Here is a 17,424-nt window from a genome sequence, read left to right on the forward strand (position 1 = left end):
ACATTGCACAGATTGGGAGGTCTTTCCAAAGACTAGGTCTAGCAGAGAAACTCCAACACAGGGAGCATGTCCTGGAGGGAATCTCTGGGGGAGGGAACGACCCTGGCCTCTTCTTCCTCTCACTGTGCTTCTCGGCTGTCAGGAGGCGATCCTTCCACTCACAGACCGGCCACAGTGCGCTGTGCAGCCAGAGGGAACCGAATCTCTGACCCTGTGAGTCAGCAGGTTCTCTCTATGTTTGCTCACAGTAACAGAAGAGTAACCCCAAATGGCATCTGCATCTGTCTTCAAAACCTCTGTCCTTTTATTTCTTTAATTCTGATGCTTTGGGGTCTACTTTTATTGTATAACTATCTTTATCCACAAATAAGTATCATTTTAAACATGATTTATTCCTGTCATAGAAAATGATAAGTTTGAAGATTTCAAACTGCAAATATAGTTGTTGAGGTTTTGTGTAGGCACATAAAATTTTCTTTAGGATTACTGACAATATTTAATGATATGAATTTTTTTGAGATATTGACAAGGCATAGGAATTTTAAGAATCATACACAGAAAGTTGCAAAATGGGTTCCTAGGTCTGGCAAGGCTTTCTGGGAGGACTGATGTGTGAGCCGGAGCCGCGATGATGATGATGATGATGCAAACCCTGAGTGGATACGGAGAGGGAGGGAGCGTTAGACACGCGGGTGAACGGATGCAGGGAGAAGAGCCAGAGAGGGAGAGGGCAGGGATGATGTGAGGGGTCCCTACTAACTGACCTGGAACATAGACAAAGGTCTGGCTCTGTAGGTAATGGTGGGCACGTCTACAGATGTGCCTCAGCCTGTCGGGCATGCCTACAGATGTGACTCAGCTGGTCGGGCATGCCTACAGATGTGCCTCAGCTGGTCGGGCATGCCTACAGATGTGATTCAGCTGGTCGGGCATGTCTACAGATGTGCCTCAGCTGGTCGGGCATGCCTACAGATGTGACTCAGCTGGTCGGGCATGCCTACAGATGTGCCTCAGCTGGTCAGGCATGCCTACTCATGTACCTCAGCTTGTGTACATACCTACAGACGTGTTTCAGCTTGTTGCTTCAGAGTAGTTCTTTTTCCCTCTCTCAGTCTCTCTCTATATATACATAGACATATATTTAATGTATATCTTATATATGATTGTATATGATATATATATATATTCTTTTGATATGGGATGTACCTACCGAAGCACAGCACACCCAGAAAGGAAAATTATCTTTTCTTATATATGATGAATACATTGCATTATTATTTAAACATCCCTACTCATGTGAAATAAGTTTCTAATATTTCAGATAATGAATAGTATACAGTCATTACATCTTTTATAAATAAGAAAATGTTTAGCTGTTGGTAGTGCACACCCTTCATCCCAGCACTCAGGAGGCAGAGGCAGGCAGATCTCTGTGAGTTTGAAGCCAGCCTGGTCTACAAATCAAGTTTCAGGACAGCCAGGGCTGTTGCACAGAGAAACCCTGTCTCAAAACAAACAAACTGCTGGGAACCTTGTGTGATTATAGAAGACGGCCAGTGTAGGCTCCGTATCCCTGATTACTAGAAGAGATTCTAGGGAGTTTTCCTGCATTAGTTTTCCACATTGACTCCCAAATGCCCCCCAATTTCAGTCTTTTCCTCCACCATCACCCCTGCCTGATCCCTCCTGTTCTGATCCCAACCTACCCAAATATTGTCGTCCTTCCTAATTTGTTCAAAGGAGGAAGCCAGGACTAATCTTACACTTTTTCCTTACCCTTCCTCTGCCCCATTTTTACCCTCACCCAATCAGTTCCAAGCATTTTCTTTGGAATCCACTTTCTTCTTTCTACCCAATATTTGGGCCCCTCCTTATTCCTCCTGTGTGCCCCTCTAGCTTCCTCTGAGTATGTCAGGGAACTCTATGGTCCACTCCAGCCAGCTTAGTGTGGACTCTGTCCTGGGAACCAGGGCCCGACGCCACTCACAGTCTCTGAGTGGCAACACAAATAAATCTCCTTCAACAGGAAAACTATGCTATTTCCAGATGTTCTCAACTCAAAATGTGTAAGAAATGTTCACAAGCAGATGTGTAGCAGACAGATGAAAATAAAAATCTATAGTCCTCAGCCTACGGACCTGTAGAAATTGTAGCATTAGATAATGCCACATATGGATAATATTAGCATAGGGAAGAGAGTGACGGTGAGAGGTGAACCAGGGTCACCATTCAGAGAACAGCATTTAGAAGGCAAGAATAACTAGATAATTCCATGCAGAACGCTGAGAAAAAACAGAATTGTATATTTTTTTTTTAAAAAAAGGCAGGCTCAGGGTTCAAGAACCAGGGAGCAACCAGTAGTGTCTAGAACAACAAACAACCTTGTCACACTAGCAGTGACCATCACTGATTCCTCATCCCAATACGCAAACACTGCACTGCTAATTTTGTGTGAAGATTCATTGTCCTTTAAAGGTCGTTGGGGCTGGCAATGACGATCTTTGTTGAGCACATTCCTCTTGTCTGAACCTTTTACACATAATACCTCATTATCATTTTTACAAACAAGGAAGCTTGCCCACTCTATTGCTACCTCCTCACCCCTGTAACAGAACACCTCACAGCATAACATAGGGAAAGGTTTGTTTTGACTTCAGAAGTTTCTCCATGTGGCAGTTCTGTGGCACGTCAGAGCAACTCAGTTCATGCGGGAGCAAGTGGATGGCAGCAGATGCCCACATGGTGGTGAAAACCAGGGGAGCGGGATAGAATCAGGGACCAGTTTAACAGTCAAAGTCTGCTTCTGGTGACCTACTTCTGCCAGCCAGACCTCCTTCCTAAAGGTTCCAAGACCACCAGAATAGCCGCACCAGCTGGGAGATGACCATTCAGAGCAACAAGACTTGACGGGGGCATTTCAGGCTCAAACTGCAATAACCATAGATGAGCAGAATGAAGACAGAGTCAATGCTTAGGGTCCCATGATTTTACTAAAGTAGAAGCCCATACCATATAAACCAATAAAATGAGAGCTTAATTTGTGCACAAAGTGACAGAAAAAGAAAAATTGTATCCCCAGGACAAAATGACTTATAACAAAGTAGCCATCAGTGGTTAATGGTTTAAAAGCCGCAGCACTTGTAGCTCCCTAGTCCTACCTACTCCTGCTGCTTGCAGCCGCATGGATGTCTGCACACACGATGGGAGGAAGTGCCTTCTCTGATCTTCTCTCTCCCCTCCCACAGCCCTCCAGCAGTACTCCTGTATAGTGCATTGCAACTGTCTACTCCAAGGTGTCTCCCTAACTTGTGGGCTTTGATAAGGATCATTTTTCACCATTCTTTCCTCCATAGCTGTCAGCTGTCTGGAAGGAAATGGGCATCAGTGTGTATTCAGAAAGTACTCATTTCCCAAAGCTTTTTTTTTTCAATTTGTAGTTTAAACTGTGGCTCACTTGAGCAGGAAAAATTGAAACAGAGTTCATTATTCAGAGTTTAAAAGCAAAAATACTAAATGACCAATTAAATATCCCCAAAGCATGTATGAAAAATATCACAATGAAACTTCTAATTATATTCATCCATTTTGTGTACACGTACATGTTCACATAAGGGTGTGCATGTGTCTATATGTGTGTAAAGATCAGAGGTTAATTTTATGCGTCTTCCTTATTCACTCTCTGCCTTGGTTTTATTTGAGGTGAGTTCTCTCACTGAACCTGGAGTCCATGCATTTGGCTAAGCTGGTTAGCAGTCAGTGAACTCCAGGGATCTCCTATCTCTGTTCCTCCTTGAAGCTGGAATCACAGACATGCTGCTGTGTGCAGCTTCATTATGTGAATTCTGGGGATCTGAGCAAGGTCCTCCTGCTTGTGTGACGGGCACCTTACTGAGTCATTTCTATAGCTCAGAAATATTTCGTTTTGCAGAATTAATGTGCTACAGTAAAAAGGTTGCAAAAAGAATACCTGAGGGGTTCGAGAGAGGACTCAGAGTTGAAGAGCATAGACTGTTTTTTGCAGAGGAGTAAAATATGATTTCCAACATCCATGTCAAGAGACTCAAAATCAAATGTAACTCCAGATCCAGGGAGTCAGCACTTTCCATGGTCTCCACAGGCATTGTGCTCATGTGTACCCTACATACATGTACATGCAACTGAATTATTTTTTTACATTTTTTATTGATTTTTATTGAGCTCTACATTTTTCTCTGCTCCCCTCCCTGCCTCTCCCCCCCCTTCAATCCTCCCACAAGGTCCCCTGCTCCCAATTTACTCAGGAGATCTTGTCTTTTTATACTTTCTACTTCCCATGTAGATTAGATCTATGTAAGTCTCTCTTAGTGTCCGCATTGTTGCCTAAGTTCTCTGGGATTGTGGTTTGTAGGCTGGTTTTCTTTATGTTTAAAACCCACCTATGAGTGAGTACATGTGATAATTGTCTTTCTGTGTCTGGGTTACCTCACTCAAAATGATGTTTTCTAGCTCCATCCCCTGCAAAATTTAAGCTGTCGTTATTTTTTAAAAAACTGAGGGACAAAAGTCAAATGAAAAGAAAGTTTCGGAAAGAGCTTAGGTTTGTCAGGAAGGCTGTAGGAAGGACTGCTTAGAGAACGGGCTGCTGGCTTCACCATTCCTACTCTCTCTTTATAACTTACACAAACAACTTCTTTGGGTTATATTTTAGGTTAGAATATAAAGCACTGGGCTTCGCCATGCATTTTCTTGCATATGTGTCATTATCCTTTGTTGTAATTTGTACTCCTCTCCCTTGCAGTCCTCCAGGCACTCTGCCTTTCTGTTAGAGATCCTCCTCCCATGTACGTGGTCCTCCTTCCCTGTACATGATCCTCCTCCCCTGTATGTAGTGCTCCTCGCCCATATGTGGTCCTCCCCCTAAATGTGGTGCTCCTCCCCAGTACGTGGTCCTCCCCCTGTATGCGGTCCTCCCCCTGTATGCTGTATGTGGTCCTCTCCCTGTACATGATCCTCCTCCCCTGTATGTGATGTTTCCCCCTGTATGTGGTGCTCCTCCCCTGTATGTGGTGCTCCTCCCCAGCACGTGATCCTCCCCCCTGTACATGATCCTCCTCCCCTGTACGTGATGCTTCCCCCTGTATGTGGTGCTCCTCCCCTGTACATGGTGCTCCTCCCCAGCACGTGATCCTCCCCCCTGTACGTGTTCCTCCTCCCCTGTACATGGTGCTCCTCCCCGGTACTTGGTGCTCCTCCCCTGTACGTGGTCCTCCTCCCTTGTATGTGGTCCTCTTTTCTCCATCCATGCCGCATATAGTCCATTACTCTCTGTTTTCCTCTTCCCATCTCCCTTAAGATAGAACTCTGCCTTCCTTCTCATATTTCTGACAATATTCACATTCATGTGTGTGCACATACACACACACCATATACACTCACACACCACACATACCACATACACAGCACACACATACACACACTCACACACCACACATACCACACACACAACACCCATACACACACTCACACACCACACACAATCACACACCACACACACACTCACACACACCACACATACAAACATCATACATACCACATACACTCACACACCGCACACACACAAATCCAGACTTGTAGAGAGAAAGAATGTAGCATTAGCATTTCAGAGTCTGCTTTATTTTGCTCCACAAATGATCTCCAGTTACATCCATTCTGCTGCAAATATCATGATTCAATTTTTCTTCACAGCTGAATTAAATTCCATTGCGTTTTTGTATGCACCATATTTTCTTTATCCTATTATCAATTGATGAAAATCCTGTTTCTTAGTTATTTGAATAGTGCATCAATAAGCTTGAGTGTGCAAGTATCTCCCTGGCCTGTTGGCTCAGAGTTTTTCAGATACGTACTAAAGATACGTACTGGGTTCACATTTCAAATGCAAGGATGACCAAAAAAAGGTTCAGCACGTTCAAGTCAATAAATATAGCATATACACAGGCTCAGGGACAGACATGACATGGTCATCTCAATAGGTGTAGAAAAGATCTTTATCAGAGTAGAAAAACCCTTCAAGATAAAAGCTCTGAAGAAACTAGGAATATATGGCTGTATATGAGAAGCTATAGACCACATTATCTGAATTGTCTAAAACACTGAGAACATTTTCCCTAACATTAGGAACAAACTAGAGTGCTTGAAGTCTTAGATAGAGCATTAACACAGAGGAAGAAAATAAAGGGATATAAGTAGGAAAGGAAGAAGTCAATTTATCTCTATTTGTAGATGACGTGTTCATATATTCATAAGATCCTGATTCTTTTGCCAGAAAACTCTTAGGTCTTATAAATAACTTAAGTAGCAGGATACTAAATCAGTACAGTAAGATCTGTGGGTTTTCTAAATACCAGTAATTCAATTTCCAGGAAAGAAGTCAGGGGAAAATATCATTCATAAAATTCCTTCTTTAAATTGATTGTTGATAGAGTTCTTCCAGCATTATGGCCCCTCCACACACGCTACTGTGTACCCATTGCAATCAACAATTATCTCTCGCTATATTATATAAGGATTTAAGCACCCTGTCAGCCAAGCCTACGTTTCAATCTCTGCTCTAGATTATATCAGTGGAATCGCCTTCCATTATGCAGAAGATGTGAGCCCTGCCTGTTTTTGGAACACACACCCTGGGCTTAGGTCTCCAGATAAAACGTGGGTTTGGATCTGAGGTTGCCAAAGCAACAGAATGTCCATTAACCAGACTGGAAGGATCCTGAGTCATTGCTCTGAAGGATCGCATTTAACGTATAAATAAAATAGATCCCTGGCATTCTAAAATGGTTTAGATAATAGTTCCTTGGTAAGGCAGAGATGGATTGAAATTCAATACGCTTGCGTGTGGCCATCAGCTATTGAGATGCTCCAAATACCTTCATGTCAGTCTTGCAGCAAGTCTGAGCGCCAGCATCTAAAATTACATTTCTTTCCCTTTGCTTTCTCTCTTCCTGGCCTTTGCTGCAGGTGAGTTGGAAGGAAGAAGCATCTCCTCCCTCCCTTCAGCTGTCTGAAACTCGACACTATGCATAGCGGTACAGAGCCTGTGTTGCAGGAATACGATGTGGGAAGCACTTTTTAAAATGCTCGCTGTCTAGATAAAAAGAAAACTAAAAATGTGTTTGGTTACTACTTTGTAAAGCCTATTGAATTTGGCTGTGAATGAGACCCTATAATTGTCATCCGTTTCTAGTGGAGCCTTCCTTGAACATTACACCTGGCATGAAAATAAGTCATTGATAGCATAACATAATTCATGTGGAAATCATTAAAAGAAACATTGACCAGAAGCTTGTTTGATAATTTACATGTCTTATTTTAAAATTATGTGTGTGCAAATGTGTGTGTGGTTTATGTTCAGGCACGTGTGCTGTGTACTCCCTGTAGATGTCAGAGGCCAATTGTGGAATCCATTCTTTCCTCCACCTTTACATGGGTTTGGGGATTAAACTCAGCCAGGATTTCATGCAGTCCTTTACTGGATGAACCACATCACCAGCCCTACATTTCCTATACTTTTTATTTATTTTTATTCTATGTGTATGAGTGTTCTGTCTGAACGCATACATGGGCATCATGTAGGGGACTGGAGTTATGTACAGTTGTGAGTCATCTTGTGGATGCTGGAAACTGAACCCAGGTCCTCTCCAGAGCAGTCAGGGCTCTTAGCCACTCAGTCATCACTCCAGCCTGCCTATGTTCCTTCTTGCTAGCCCCTTAGAAGAAATACGGAGAGCCGCTTGTACATAAAATGCCATGTCTCGTTAGTAAAGGAACCAGGGATGCTTTTACTCAAGTAATACAAATAGTTCTCTAGTTTCCAACAATAGTGTTAGATTACTTTCCTGTTTTTCATTTATAATCGAAAGAAATTCTTTATCACCCGTACTTGTTCCCATGGGATCAGCATAAGCCTATTATACTCACAGGGCTGAATATGAGGGCAGAGAGACCCACAGGAGAGAGCCCAGACTCAGGCTCTACTTAATGCCAAAAGAATATATATTCCTCAGTTAATATGGAGTACAAATAGGACAATTTTTTTGTAAACTCAGTAATATTCATTTTCAGCACCTCGCTTGCTGCTGTGTGATTTCAAAGACCAGGATTTCTTTGAAGGGTTGGCTAAACTTTCTAATGATTTTCAATTTCTTTTTGCTATGCAACTGTCAAAGGAAAGAATCTATTCCAGTTGTTCAGATAAGGAAATTCTCAGTTCATAAGGTATAAATACAGAAAGATGCAAGATTAACAGTCCACAAAGCACAGCTCCGATCAATACCTCCCCTAATCAAGTCTTATGCTTCTGGCTTTAGACTTAATGAAGTTCAGTGCTCAATCCTTGGATGTCACAGGTCTGAGTTCACTGCATCTGCCTGGTTTCTACAGCTCTTCTGTCTTTAGGTGTTTATTAATTTGGAACTCATCAGGATTACATGAGAGGCTTTAAAGCTCTCTCTCTCTCTCTCTCGAGCTCTTTGAGATTGCATGAGAGGCTTTAAATCTCTCTCTGTCTTTGTCTCTCTTTTTCTCTACACACACACACACACACACACACACACACATAACCACATGCTAGCTGAACTTGAGTCTGAACATGAAGTATAGGCCTTAATATACATTTTAATTTTGTGTGTGTGGGGGGGGGGTACTTTATTATTTGTGCTACCTGCTCCAGACCAATGTCCAAAACTTATTTGCACAATGTAGTAAATAGTCTATTGTGCTTCTAAGTTTTGTGGGGAACAGCACTTACTGTCTTGGAATTCTTCTGGATATCCATGATATCTGTGATTTGAGCTGAGACTCTAGGGGTATCTCAAGGAACTGGGGGCTGGAGTCATCTGGTGGAGTTCTTCCTGACCATTTTGATATTAATAATTAGACTTGGTTGATGTCAGGTCCCTGCTCAACTGGACCTCACTCAGACGCCTATTTGCTCATTCCCCTATTTGCTCATTCCTTTCGGTATAACTTGGACTTTCTTAGAGAATGGTAGCCCAAGACCACCAAGCTTCTTCTGTAGAAGTTTCTAACTCCAGAACAAATAAACTCCGTTGGAAAGGCGCCGCTTTCTGCACTGTTCCTAAGGAAGCACAATCTTTGAGGTCCAGGAATAAAGAGAACCTGAAAGAAAAATGACAATTCACTCGTGATGGCATTTTGAAGTTGACATATACTCTGATTCCAGTGTGCAGCCAGAGCTGAGACCAGCCAGACTCATTCTTTGCAAACACTAGAAGCAGAGCGGGATTGGAGTGGGGCTATCTCCCTACATTTTGTCTGTGACGTGCCTGGCTTGCCTCCCCCCCCCCCCACCCCGCACATCTGATAGTGCCACCGTGTGTAAGTCTCAGAACTATGAGCTAAGTACCACCAAGAGGATCATTTTACCGCTTAGGAAAACTGACATTTAAAGGCTTAGCCACTCGCTAGGTCACAAGATAACAAAGTAACTAAGCAGTCTTGGGCAGATCGCCAAACCCCGTGCTTTAATTTCAAACTCTACTATTCATCCCTTCCTATGAGGAATTCAGGAACTGGGGTGGCAGGTGGGGATTGGGGGATGTTCAAGCAGAATTCTGCTTCCACCACTAAAGATTCCTTCTTTCTACTTGTACCACCCCCCGCCCCAGCTTCTTGCCTCGCCCCATGCCCGTACAGGACAAAGCCTTGTCTGGTCTGTCCTGTAAGGTGTCTTCTGGTGGCCAGGGTCCCAGAGGTTTACCTTTGGCATGAGGCTAAGGGCGTGCCAGGGCCAGGAAATGCTCCCAGGCAAGGGGAGCTGCATCGTTGCTAAGTGCAGGGATGAGTCGGATCCCCAGTGAGGCGCAGTCAGCCGTGGGAAGGGGGCGGCGAGAGCCAGTGTGCTGAAGCCGAGGGGCGGGAGAGGGAGGAGAGTCCACGCTGAGCGGAGGGCGGCGCGCTGAGCGAACACCCACTCGCATCCGAGCGCGGGGAGGCAGCAGCAGAGACAGCAGAGCCAGGTCGGAGCCGCTTCATCCCGCCCAGTCGGTCTCCGCCCGTAGGTCTCCGCCCGTCCACTTCGGAGCTCCAGAGGATGGAGGATTCCAGGGAGACCTCGCCGTCCTCCAACAACTCCTCCGAAGAGCTCAGCTCTGCCCTGCAGCTGTCCAAGGGCATGTCCATCTTCCTAGACGTAAGTATAGATGAAGCAGTTAGGTGGGCGCCTTGGGCATCATCAGTGGGAGAGAGGAAGGGTCTGGCGCAGCGGCTGGCTGCTGGTGTTAGGAGCTCAGACCTCCACCCAAACTATCTCCTGTCCTTTGTCCCCCAGGGGAACCTAGTCAAATGGCAGAGAAAAGACTGCCGCCCAACTTGCAAAAAGAGCTGTCCCAGGTTTGCGGTTTTGATTACAAGCATTCAGGAGACCAAAAAGTTCGAGGTCCCAGCAGCCTGGGCTTCTGCCAGGGATGGAGTGAGAACAGGAATCTCCATTGGTCGGTATCGGACTTGATTCCTGGCTCATCCTCCTTTGCTTATAGGTACCCCGTTTGTGCTAGGGAGTGCTGATGGAAGCATTAGAAATTGGGTTGTACTCACCCCGCCTCTCCCAGCTGCCTCCAAAAACAAACATATTTGTTTTTCATTTTACAACAGTAGCCAAGGTCTCTTTTATGTGATGATTGTTTTCCTTCTGGTGCCCCTCCCTTCCCCATCATTCTCCTCCCCTGAGGCTAAATTTTAATGGTTCTCAATCCTTCTCTTCTGGCTTTGGACTGTTTCCCCTTTGGTCCCACTCCTTGCTTGGGACTTGACTCCCTTCTTCCGCGTCTCTAACATGACCGTTCTTTTCTTTCTGTGCTGTTTTTCTACCCCTGCGCTGTGATTTCTCTCTCTATGACAGTTTTAGATTTCATTTGCTCCTGAATTCTGCTCCGATGTGTCCTCTGCTGGTTCAGTTCTCTGTGTTTCTCACCCTGCTGCCTTGTTAACTTCCCTGGCTCTCCTGTCCCCGGGTCACAAGCCTTCTGGGCTCTGGCTCTCCCCCAAGGCAGCTAGCTCACTTGTCAGATTCACTCAGTTCCAGCAGGTAGTGGTGTCAGGCTCAGTGGGGGCAGATCTAGCTGGAAAAGGGGCATAGCACGCAGCCCAGGAGCCCTGTTGGTCCCTGCCCGTCCCCTCTCCAAACCATCATTTCTTATTACAGTCCAAGCAAGTAGGAGATGGGCCAGAAGCCAAATGCATTTGATTGTGAAAAAATGAAAATATGAGGAAATCAAATACTAGTATCATAACGGGCAGGCAGAGATTTTGATGATAATGGGGGGGGGCAGGGAAGCAAGGAGTCTCACTTTATCTTGGATGATTTAGACATACATAACAATAATTAAATCTTGTGTAAGACACTTGATTGAAGGTTCAGTCCCAGTTCCTGGAAACCTCCCTTCATCACCATGCAGTTCAAACCCAAGATTTGGGGTATGGGGGCCAGCCATTTTCTTCCCTCGAAAACACAAATCTCTGATTTCCACTTTTGGCAGCACGAAATTGTTATAGCTTATTTTTCTTGTTGGGGAGGGAAGGAAAACGGTCTTTACACAGGTTCAGTCAGTGCTTTCATTAGATAGTATTTCTTCATGCCCTGCTATTCAGGACATAGCCCTTGAGGAACTAAGCAGGGTGAGTGTGTAAAGACAAGACATGGGAAGCCAATCACTGTCACCCCCCACTCCACCCCTCATTAACCTCCATACCTGGAGGAAGTCAGGGCCTTTGCTCATCCAGAGTGGTTAGGAAGGAAACTTATGTAAGGCATTCTGAGGTCAAGCGGGACCTCCACCAGTTTGGGCCTGACTTCTGCTCCGCCTCCGAGGATACTGAGTGCTACCTTGTGATTTTTATCCTATGCATCTAACAAGTCCTGGTGACACTCTGCTCTGGTGAGGGACATATCGAAACTGTGTAAGGAGAGAGGCAGGCAGACAGACCAGACCATTCTCAGCTGAAGTTAACTTCAGTTCTCTAAAATAAAAATCTAAATCTCATTTATTATATATGCACGGTTGCTCCCAAGTTCTACAAACAGTGTAAGGGCTCTGTCCTGAAGAAATTTTCATCTTTGGACAGATCACCTCTGGCTTCTTAAGTCCATTTCTAGAATTGAAGAAAAAAAACAAAATAAAAGCCCCACCTGATTCCACAGGAGACATGTGAACAAGCTTGTTTTTCAGTGAAATGTAGTCTCAAAAAAAAAAAAAAAAGTTTAACTGCAGTTGAATTTTTTTCTTGGATAGAAAATATGTTGTTTACACATTTCTGAGTTATTCTGTGAGAAAATCTAACACTCTGGTGAATGGTGTGACATGAAAAAGGATTGGTTATTTAGGGATCTCTGAATTATTCATCTCTGGATCGTGTTGCTTTTAGCAAAAACAAAATGTGAAACATAAATACATCACTTGATTTGATTAGATTTAGTGTATTCCAGTAGCATTGCTAGGCATGGTTGCTGTCTGCATTCTATTACGATCACAAGGGAAATGTGGGGACGCTACCTGTGCTAGGGCGGCAAAGGCAGGAAGCCGTCAAGGGGCTTTTGCACCTCGCAGACTAATTTCCAAAATTGGGGAGAACCGAATCCTAGCCTTTACACTCAAGTGTCAGTGAAACAGTCTCTAGACTTCTTCGAGAAGTTACTTACACGTCATCTGAGGATCCTGCTGATGGCATGGTTAGACTCGGCGAGCTGGTTAGATCCGAGAGATAAATGGTTCACGTGAATATGAAAATCAGATTTCGTAAGTCATTGCCTTTCATTTAATTTTCTTATCTCATACACAGAAGTAGCCATGAGTCTGACACTTTCTACTTAAGATTGTTGTCATTACGGGTATGGTCTAGAAAACAAAGGGTAAAGAGGACACATGGAACACACCTTTGAAGTACTGTGAGATGTCAAGGTTTCTTGTTAAATTCATAAACAGCTATAGCTAAATGCACAAACTAATACATGAACTGCATAAGTATAATCCACATTGTTTCCCCCATTGTGGCAGAATTACAGATCATTGTATCATAACTACTTGGGAATACCTACTGAAGGTGAAACTTAGAAGTGCCGGCACCCAGACAGGCTGGCTCACTATGGCTGGGCACACTGACACAGTGCACACCTGCCAGTCACGGGACAGGACCAGAACTGATTCCAGTATACAAAAACACAGGAGAATCAGAAGGATGACAATCACTTTTCTACTGCTGTACTGTACGTCCCCAAGTTTCCTCATTCCAGATAACGGAGAACAAAGTCCCATTTAAGATGTGAGTCCCTGAAGCAGGGAGGTGCTCTTTTGGTTAATCTACTCCACTTCTGTGCAGTGGGAGAACCGCCAGTGCTGCTCCTGACACAGGAGAAATTCCAAGAGAAACGAGCTGCATCTCCACTTCTCAAACGGCGTTGTCCTCTTCAAATAGATGGATTCCCCTTGACTCTTCTTCTGTCCAGAGCAGGGCGTCTGACCCAGGGATGAGTGTACTAGGCAAGTGTTCTACCTCTGAAGCACAACTCCAGCCTTTCCTTACTTTCAATTGAGAAGTAAGAGGGCCTTCTCCATTTTCCTGTCAAAGTGGGATTGAAGCTAGAAGGTCAGAAAAGAATTACAGCTTTACAGTTTGACACCCATTTCCCCCCCCCCCCATCCTGGTGTATAAATTCATGCAAGGGACATGGCCTGGAAGGTCAGAACTTGGTGAGAAATGAGTAACAGCTTCCCCTTCTAAACATTGTTTTATCTGATGCCTGGCAGGTACTCGTTTGTGTGAGAGGTGAGATGGGGGGGGTGGTCAGAGCAGTCAAGGCTTTCTGATGATGCTAGGACTGAAATCTCCTAGACCCACGCATCTCCTGTCTTGCCAAGTGACCCCTGCACACCGGATGACTTGAACGAGATTATCCATTTTGGAAAATGCCGAAAATGAAAGGCTAGACAATACCGGCTTTTGCCATATTTTTTCCACTCAGCCGTGGCAAAGCTGAGAAGACTGGAATAGGATGTACTAATTTCATTTTAGACCTGTTTTCCCACGTCAACTTCCCTGCAGCCTGAGGGCAACCAGTGGCGTAGTACCGAGCACCGACTGAGTGCCCAGGCCTGTGCATAGCTACTCACCCTTAGCTCCCACCTTCTATGCATCCGTCTGTGCTCTGTATGAGCTCTGTTCTCCTGCTGAGCATCCCAGTTGCTTGCAAGATAACATTTATGTTTAAAGTCTGCCCCCAATAACTTAAAGTGAGAAATAGGGAATTCCATGTAGAGGTGCCAAAGAGTATCTTCGAAGGTTAAATAAAAAGAAGACTCTGTATAACAATCCTTAAATAGCAAAGTTTAGTATCCCTTGTAATTAAGCCTGTATTCATCCCTTGTATTCAAGCCTGAGCATATTTAAATTTCTTTACCATGTCTTTAGTGTGGGCAGCTGTTAAGAGTGGCCGACTGAACTCTGTTCTCATCAGCAGAGCATTTTTTTACTTATTACTTTGTGAGCTCTGAGGCAAAATTTGCAGAAGAGGCGGTTCTATCCATACTTAATTACAAGAATTTAATAACATGAGCTACTGTCTTAATTTCATCTCGCCTAAGTGCTACCTCTGGTTGTTATTTATGCAATGAAATGATGGAATTCCCAAGTCCAACTCCTTGGCATACGGTGATTCTATTTCCATCATTTCCCATTCTTGAGGACTCAATAAGATTCAGAAGTCAAATCAATCTAAGATAAGAGACAGAACGTGCTTCCTGCTTCCCTGGCTTGGCTGTAGCTTTTCAATTTTGGAAGACAGGAAGAAGCTGATCACTAAAGTCTCCACCAGCAACTACTCCAAGCAGTAAAAAGAACGTGCGTCGGTCTTACTTCTTCCCATGAAGTCATCTTCTTTTGGTCGTGAAGTGTATTAAATGGAGGAGCAGTTTATGCCTGACGGGTAGAATGGCATCTGACCATCTGTTGCTAGGAGAGTTTCATGGGAGAGACTCGTGAGAAGTAACATTGGCATTTTATAGTAGAGACCATCTTAGTGAAGATGAGGTTTAGCCACACCTCACTTCTGTGAGGTGGGAAGAATGAAGGGCGGATGCTTTTCCTATGACAGGATGAAGGAAAGTTTAAATGTGGGAATACAGCAGTCGTAAACGGGAGCTTGTGTTTTTAAACTGTTCGCTAAGAAGAGCCCATCTAAAAGTAAGGGTAGCTCTGGTCATTTAACAATCATTTAAGCTTACTCGGGAAAAACAAGATCCTCTAGGGCTCTTTGCATATAATTAAACCTTGCATTTGCAATGCCGTAGATGGTCACTTTCTGCAGCAGTGTGTGAAATAAATTATGTCTTCCAGTTAGTTTTCTGCAGGTCCCTACATCACATGGGGCTCATTCAACTGCTCCTAACAGAGGGAAACAACACCTGTTTAGGGTTTGAATGTATAATAGTGTGTTGATCTCTCACAATAAACAGCTGGGATTGTCTCCTTTGGGTCTAGCCAGGGGCACAGAGAGTGCCATTGGTTTTTCTGAACCTCACAACACAACTTTCTGGAATGTTGATTCATTTCAAGTTACAAATTATATTCATTTCAAAAGGGGGCCATAGCAACTCCCACAGATGGGGTGGCTCGCACGTAAGAACTCCTAAGACCTCAGAGTTGTGAGGCCCAGTAGGGTGTAAAGAAGGTGCAGGAGGGAGTGGCTCCTCCCAAGGCTGCAGAGTATAGATCTTCTGTGCCACTCTGTTGGCTTTTGGTAGTAGCTGTGGTCCATCATTCAGAATCCAGGACCTCGCTGTCGCGAGCCCTCTTCTGCATCTGTTTCTGAATCTCTGTCTCTTTATAAGGTCATCCAACAGGGCCCATACCTCATGAAGGACCCAATTCCAAATAAGGTCACATTCACAAGCACTAAGAAGCTAGAACTTCAACACCTGTTTTCAGAAAAAGACAGTTCAACCCACAGCATATTTGATGACTCAGAGTTCAAGGGCAGCACCTTGCCTATATCTTTCCAGGTTTAAATCCAAAAGCAATTAAAGAATGTTTTTCTCCTAACTGCCCATGCATGGACTATTGTTTAGCCCTAAGGTGTTCCACACCCATCAAATGGCATTGGCAGAGAGATATTCAGGCCTGCACACTCTACCCATCCCTTAAACATAGAAACCAAGAGTAGAGGAAAGACTAGTTTCTCAGGGAATAATTAGAAATCTTTACCATTGAGTATTGGATACAGTTGGCCAAACAATTGCAGTGCATCAAAACACTTTAGAGAGGGTATAAGATAACACTATCACTATATCCAAGTAAGACACAGTATAGATATGTGGGGCTCCTATTTGACAACCATTTGTTACTTTTCTGTTTTTATTTCCCATTTTATTGAGATAACAATTAACTGATATTAAAGTGTATACATTTAAAATATAAATGTATTGAGCTTTAACAAATGAAATCTGTGAGTCCCTGTGAGTCCCTGCAAGCATCACGGTTGGCAGAAAAATGTTCTGCAGAGAGGCAAGAATGAAAACTCGGTTCAGTGTGACTTAGCCAAGCTGGTTTGAACTTCCTGAGTTCGTCAGGGCAGTTTATTTTAGACATATTTCAGTGCAGTACAATTTTGGATAAACGTTCCCTGGTAACAATATTCCAATTCCACGTACACAATAAAGCTTAAGATGTGACTACGTGAAGACTCTTTTGCAAAGCACTTGTGACCTCTACCTTGAAGACCTATAGCCTAAGGGCTTAGGATCTGGTGTGGTCTCTGACATACGTAGCATTAGAGGTGAGCAACCTGTGAAGAACAGGTGATATCTCCCCTAACTATGGATTCGCTTGACTGAGAAACAACGCTAAATATACAGATCTAGGGAGGGAGAGCCTGGGATAAACAATCTGGGGATTTGGGTGAGGTCTGGCTCTACAGAGAGCAAAGGTCACCAGGTTATTAACGATATCCACTCCCAACCTTCTGGGTAGAAAACAGGTTGATCTTTCCTTCGTTGAGGAAACAACCTGATTAACATTCCTGGTTCCTCTAGTGCCTGTCTGTGAGGACTCATGCTCTCTACAATGAAACAGTCACATTGGAGATAATTTAATATTTGTCTCCTCAATGGTTTTCTTACATACTTTTATAATCCATAGCTCTCGGTCTTGACTACTGTTAGACAGCTTTTGATCTACTTTATGTCGCTAAGTAATATCATTCATTTAAAAACTGGACTTATACTCAGGCATTTTTGTGTGTGTGTCTCGGTTTTCTATTCAACGCAATTTCTTTGAGATTCATCCAAATTTTTACATGCAAGGTATTTTTTGATAGCGGATTCTTTTTAAATTGTCTACTCGCTCCTTCTTTGTACTGATCATACATTTTGGTTCATC

The 17,424-nt window shown here is 43.8% G+C and overlaps 1 protein-coding gene across 1 annotated transcript in view; it reads left to right on the forward strand.

Annotated features, from left to right (window-relative positions):
• The first annotated feature begins 9,972 nt into the window (after positions 1–9,972).
• Necab1 (N-terminal EF-hand calcium binding protein 1) overlaps positions 9,973–17,424 on the forward strand; it is a 151,602-nt gene continuing 144,150 nt past the window's right edge. The window contains exon 1 of the mRNA XM_085676983.2: positions 9,973–10,189. Within this exon, the coding sequence (XP_085533109.2) occupies positions 10,091–10,189 (99 nt within the window). The 5' untranslated portion in view covers positions 9,973–10,090. The remainder of the gene's footprint in view (positions 10,190–17,424) is intronic.

Source organism: Myodes glareolus, chromosome 16 (assembly GCF_982192425.1).
Source record: "Myodes glareolus chromosome 16, mMyoGla1.1, whole genome shotgun sequence".
NCBI lineage: Eukaryota > Metazoa > Chordata > Mammalia > Rodentia > Cricetidae > Myodes > Myodes glareolus.